Source organism: Anarrhichthys ocellatus, unplaced genomic scaffold (assembly GCF_004355925.1).
Source record: "Anarrhichthys ocellatus isolate YVR2014 unplaced genomic scaffold, GSC_Weel_1.0 scaffold2, whole genome shotgun sequence".
Classification (NCBI taxonomy): domain Eukaryota; kingdom Metazoa; phylum Chordata; class Actinopteri; order Perciformes; family Anarhichadidae; genus Anarrhichthys; species Anarrhichthys ocellatus.
This window is the reverse complement of record NW_022280032.1, coordinates 13,279,861-13,286,059: the sequence shown is the minus strand read 5'-3', so window position 1 is coordinate 13,286,059 and position 6,199 is coordinate 13,279,861. Positions and strand designations below refer to the sequence as shown.

General features: G+C 42.7%; 1 protein-coding gene across 4 annotated transcripts; it reads left to right on the top strand.

The window, feature by feature from the left end:
• Positions 1-558: 558 nt before the first annotated feature.
• rad52 (RAD52 homolog, DNA repair protein) lies at positions 559-6,170 on the top strand. Of its 4 annotated transcripts, none has more exons than XM_031860863.1 (11): positions 559-592; positions 791-920; positions 1,123-1,200; positions 1,804-1,905; positions 2,086-2,179; positions 2,273-2,340; positions 2,456-2,574; positions 2,699-2,774; positions 2,868-3,097; positions 3,392-3,582; positions 4,164-4,507. In XM_031860863.1, exons 3-11 carry the CDS (start codon positions 1,147-1,149, stop codon positions 4,466-4,468), a joined length of 1,239 nt encoding a protein of 412 aa, XP_031716723.1. In that variant the 5' UTR covers positions 559-592; positions 791-920; positions 1,123-1,146; the 3' UTR covers positions 4,469-4,507. The 4 variants fall into 4 exon arrangements, with proteins under 4 accessions (XP_031716723.1, XP_031716733.1, XP_031716714.1 ...); XM_031860873.1 differs by having other exon boundaries at positions 574-920; positions 4,164-4,397; positions 4,465-6,170; XM_031860854.1 differs by having other exon boundaries at positions 574-920.
• The last annotated feature ends 29 nt before the right edge of the window (positions 6,171-6,199 follow it).

The following is a 6,199-nucleotide window of genomic DNA, read 5'->3' as shown; positions in this document are numbered from 1 at the left end:
CAGACTGAAAATCAGACATTTTTACTGTACCAATTAAGAGATATTTCGAAGTAAAAGTCATACATCTGTACCGAGAAAATATCTAATAACTGAATATTTGAGGTGCTATAAAATTATTTTTCTCAATAATTCCAGGCAATGACTGATGTATATGTGTTCAAGACATTGTTGACTCATCCCATAGAGAAAATCAGACATTTCGACTGTACCAATTAGGAGATATTTCAAAATAAAAGTCATACATTTGTACCGAGAAACAGGTACATTTCTGAATATTTGAAGTGTTATAAAAAGTATTTTCTCAATAATTCCAAACAATGACTGATGTATATATGTTCAGGACATTGTTGACTCACCCCATAGAGAAAATCTGACATTTTTACTTTACCAATTTAGAAATATTTCAAACCTATTTTGGAAACCGGATGTTGTCTCGTGTTAATCTTTCCGCTACCTTTGCAAAGTCCTTCGCTCGCTCCCGATCTGTTCCGTTTGAATGTGTTTACCGTGAATTTCAGCAAATAGGCGCACTAATATTTAAGTGTCTGCTGGGTTGACCACGGAGATCCGAGTGTCTGCTGACTTGACCGCAGTAAGTCGTGAGCTTGGAACAGGAAGTGCCTCTACTAGCTGCCGCTGCCACGATTTGAACCAGCTCCTTCTGAGAAAATGAGTGCACTTTTGTTCCCCTCATTTTATATTTTTAAACGGATTTTGTCCTTGTGTGATTCCGATTCTCATAAGTCGGAGAAAACGTAAACATTTCAGAGACATCTTTATATTCCGACAGGACGTGAAGGCAGCATTAACTCCTCCTTTGGTTTGTCCGAGCGGGAAGTTCACCGGTCTGGTTTAAAATGTAGCAAATGAACCCGTTAGCTCTTTTAACCGAAGAATCCACTTTTGAGGAATTTTAACAGGTGAGTTTGTATGAATGGGATTGGTAACTTACAACGACATTCGGCCGTGGCTCATGTAATATGTGCCCTAAAGCCAGCATTGAGCTAGCTGGTTACTCTTCATACATCCATGATGTGACCTGAACCGACCGAGGCAGTGGTAGGTTCATGTTGAGCTAACGGTAGAGTACATTAAGTAATGACGTGTGTCCGTCTGTTCTAGTGACTGTAGGAGATCTCTGCAGTCATGTCCAATAACGCCGAGATGAGGAGCGCCACCGCACCGACGCGATTCGGACAGGTAGGTCACGTTAGTTGGGTTACTTTAGACAGGTGGGTCACGTTGGGTTACTTCGGACATTCAAATGAGGCTCAGGTGTGTAGAAAATCCACTAGGATAACGTTAGTAATTGACGCACACCTGCTTCACCCAGTGCATTCTGGGATAGAATGACACTGGAAAAGAGCAATGGTGATTGGCTTGCACTGGTACTGAAGAGACTAACGGTATCTTTGCAATACATTGTTCCAAGCTATTGTTACATACATACAACATATGACTATATTGTATCAGCTGTATAGATGAATATCAAAAAAATCTTGTGATTGCAGAAAGCAGTGCTCCAACATTGGGTCAGGGTGTGACTCATTAATTGAAGAACCATGCACTCTTTTATTCTGCCATGGTGTGTGTATGTGTGTGTGTATATGTATGTATGTGTATATGTGTATATGTATGTATGTGTATATATATATATATGTATGTATATGTATGTATGTATGTGTATATGTATATATATATATATGTGTATATATGTATGTATGTGTATATATGTATGTATGTGTTTATATGTGTGTGTATGTATATATATATATGTGTGCTTAGTTTTGACTGTGTTGTCAGTGTACCTACACAGCTGAGGAGCAGGAGGCGGTGCACAAAGCTCTGCGACAGAAGCTGGGACCAGAGTACATCAGTAGCAGAATGGCTGGAGGCGGACAGAAGGCAAGTCTTAGTTCATCTCTCTGCCGTAAAAGCAGTGTCAAGTGAACTGTAGAAAAGTTAGACGTTCGTCTGTCAGCTAGGTTATAATCACACAATTATTGCAACATGAACAGTGATTGTGATGTGTTTTATTTCTCCTTCTCTCTCTTTGATATCGCCTCTTTGAATGGACTCTTCCAGGTTTGCTACGTGGAAGGGCATCGTGTAATTGGCCTGGCCAATGAGATGTTTGGATACAATGGATGGTCTCACTCCATCTCTCAGCAGAATGTCGGTACGGCTCGGTACAGCGTCTTGTCACTTAGAGTGCTGTTAACGTCCGGCTCTTTCCACACTGTCGCACTAAGAATGCACTTCTATTTTTCAGACTTCATAGACATCATCAACGGAAAGTTTTATGTCGGAGTCAGTGCGTTTATCAAAGTGCAGCTGAAGGTTAGGGGAAGCCATACTTATTTTACTGTATTGATTTGAAATCTTTACCTTTTTACATATTCTTCCCTGCTTGTTGGCCACATGAGTTTGTGTGTGATGTGTACTTCTCCTCCAGGACGGCGCGTTTCACGAGGATGTAGGTTACGGTGTCAGCGAGGGACTGAGGTCTAAAGCTCTGTCGCTGGAAAAGGCGAGAAAGGAAGCGGTCACGGACGGCATGAAGAGAGCACTGAAGTACTGGGATTTGCATTTTTATATGTCTTCTGATTATGAAACATGACGAAAAATCATTTAGAATACACAATCTTTCTAAAATGTGTTTTTGTTATAAGAGGAATGTTTTTTGGGTGTTGTTTAGATGCTTCGGTAATGCTCTTGGAAACTGCATCCTGGATAAAGAATACCTCATAGCCATTAACAAGATCCCCAAAAAGGTCCGGTACAGTGTTGTAATATCTTAGCATTTTTGTGTTTTTATTCTCATTCAAAAAAGTTTTTGGGTGCTGAGTCTTCTCCTCTACGCAAAGCCTCCTCCTCCTCTAGACCCGGCCCAGACGAAGCGCTCCGCGGGTGAGCCCTTAGTGGAGAAGGCCCGGTACTTGAGTCTGCTCCGAGAGGAAAAGCTTGGATCTGCTGTGGGTGCTGGCAGGACGCCACTGGAGCCCAGAGTCCTCAACCACAACCAGAACTATTCAGAAGTTCACACTCCTAATGCTGCCGGCACTGCTGACGGGAAGAGCGACAACATTGACTCCAAGTAAACACATCGTTTGTACAAAGTGTGGAAAACGCTTAATTTTAACTTTTTAAAAATATTTTCCAGGTTGGGAATGTGCCTGGATTCAAATACACTTTTTGAATAATGCTTGACTTTCAACAAATTTGCATTGATAATAACACATTTAGACCTTGAGAGTCATTAGGTTTTTTGTTTCGGTCCCTTGAAAGATGAACAGCAGTGGGTGTCGTGTCTGGCTTTAGTGACACTGACACTACTTCATCTCTCGTGCATCACCTCCAATCTGTTTCCTCTGTTTTTCCCCCCCCCAAGACCTGTCGTGGACTCGGCGAACGTCGGCGAGTCATTAGAGCACACGGACCCCAAACAGCTGAGAAAGCTCAGACAGCAGCAGCTTCAACAGAAGTTCAGGAGAGAGATGGAGACCCGGAAGCTGCAGCAGAAACCGGATCAGGCCAAGTCTGAGGACACGGAGGCCCCGATTGGACGAGTATCCGGTGGAGGTGAGGGTTTCATGTGTCGCCATGACGGATTTCATTCTGTCTCGAGCAGCAGCCTCAAACTCAAATCACCTCGCACTGGATAGGTTTTTTGGATGCTCTGCAAACACTGAGGTTGTTTACCCGAGAACAGCAGGTTTCTGTTTGCAGATGGAAGAAGAAACCGTAACATTTAATGCCACAAAAACAGTTAAATATCCAATTCTCCTGAACTTGCTAAACTGTTAAGTTGTGCAATTTGGCACATCTTGCTTAACGTGACAGGGAGGTTATTTTTATGCTCAGATTTGGAAGCCTCTTTAGTAAAATACTGAAAAATAAAAATAGGGAATAAAATGATTTGCAAACCAGATGTAACGTTAAATTTGAAACATGGGGCCTGATGACATTGTGTCGGGTTTGACTTCCAGGTTTTAGACCGAGTTTGAAGTGTCCCTTTTAGGAGTTGGTGTTTTTATAAAGATGTATCCATTCCTCCAGGTGTTGAAAATGTACCTGCTTACCTGAGCCAGGAGGCTCTACGTACGTTGACCGTGTGGTGAGGAAGCCTGCCTCAGCACGACTGGTTTGTCTTCTTTCCGCAGACGATCCTGAGCTCTGGGACTTCACTCTGGATGGGATTGATTTGCTGGATGCAGGCGGCCTTTCCTCCAGAGCGCTCGCACCGAGCACGCCTGGGAATCACAACATGCAGACGCGCAGTAAGACCCCTCTGAGGGCCCCAGGAAGACCTCCAGACGAGGCCCCTTCGTACAGTGGAGGACAGGACCGGGCTCAATACAGACCTCAACATCAGAACCAGCATCAGGCCAGACCAGGTGAGATTTCATGTGAGAGATGTTGGCTGGATTTTGTGATCTTCCATCTACTTTTTCAACCTTACAGGTGAAGCCATCAGTCCGTACAGACAAGGACAGTACATGAAGAAGCGCCGACTCGACACCTGAGATTTTATGATTCTGTTCCACAGCTTCAACACTTTGGAAGATGTATTTTACTTTGTTTTCTTCTTTTATAGTGCTTACATTTGTTATCTTTGCAATGAATTGCTGCTAATTGAATTTGGAGAAATGCATTTGGTTTTGAAAACAAATAAAACCACAAAAGTCAGTCTGCTGGCTGGGTTTTATTTAGAGAGGAAACCAACAAATGTGATCAATAATAGATAGGGATGTTTTCTAAAGTTTGATAGCTGCTTATTTTATCATATTTAATGTTAAGTAAGTGAATAATTATCGTAGGATTTACATTTTCCAGGCCTTAAAAAGATGAAAAATACATTTATTTCAAGACAAAAATCCCAGACCAGCATTAGACTTATTCCAGTAAGCATGACAAGTGCTTTAATTGATATTTTTATTTGTTTTTACATTTTGTACAATGTGAAAAACATACACAAAACAGACACTGAATCACAGGTCAGTAAGGAGGGATCAGACCGATACTCCTGCATGTCGGAGGTCTGATCAGTACTGAGGAGCATATGGACCCTAAAGAGATGGTGACCTTGTGCTGTACAGCAGCCAGTTGCGAGTTGGTTGTCATTTGTAAGATTAAACACCTGTGAAGACGGCATGCAGAAATCATACGCTGATAGTTTGATATTGAAGTTGTGATATTGGTGAATGACAAGTGAACAGATCAGCAAGTTATGATCACTCTCAGGAAGGCAAAGAATAAAAAATAAAATAAAAGTTCTAATATTCCAATATCAAAAACATTGAAGTCAGTAAACACCCTCATCGGCATGCAAATGTTTCAATTACCCCTCAGTCCCTTTAAACATTGCATATTCTGCATTGCAGCAACTTATTTTTTTTTCTCTAGAGAACTTTTAAACTATTCATCCAAATCTACGAGCAGGCGAAAGAGTCACAATGACAGCGTGGCACTCATACGAGGTGGTGAAACTAAAGATGAGCCAGCATGACGACGTTTAAACCTTTATACAGCTCACTCGCTGCCTGAACAGGCGCGTCTATGAAGCCTAATTGTGAGTCCCACTGCATTCCTTTGGAGAGACCCGCCCTGCATAGCTGCTCAAGGCACAGACGAGACGTTAAGGTGAGGCATGAGGATCTGGAGAGCCTTTAGTCACAAACTGGGTTACCAGTAACTCTGAGCATGGTCGCCTGGCTAATCGCAGGGCGGGACTTGCCAAGAAAGGCAGGAGGATTCATAATAACCAAACGGTTTAATGATAAATCCACAGAAACCAAATAAAAAAAACACAGCCAAATATAAACACAGCTGTTTACACAAGCATCGAACTGTAGAGAGGACAGAAACGCTTCCACATCACTCGGTGTGTTCTTTGTTCTGCAGTCTCTAATGTTTCAGTGTGACGTACGCCGAGCCGGCCGTGCAACAGTTACGCAGCCACCTGTCGCGTGTCTACGTCAGGTTCAGTTCACAGCTACAGGGCTAGATGGATCTGGAACTTGTCATTAGTGAGGATGCAAGGCACTAAAGTGTTCCTCATGTTTACAGGCTAGAGTGCGTGTAGAGTGGGTCACCGCAAGCACACTCTAGTGACTGAGCATTACGTGAAAGCATCTACCTCACATTAACATATATACAATAAAATAGAAGGAAGGGGGGGGGGGGGGGGGGGGGGGGG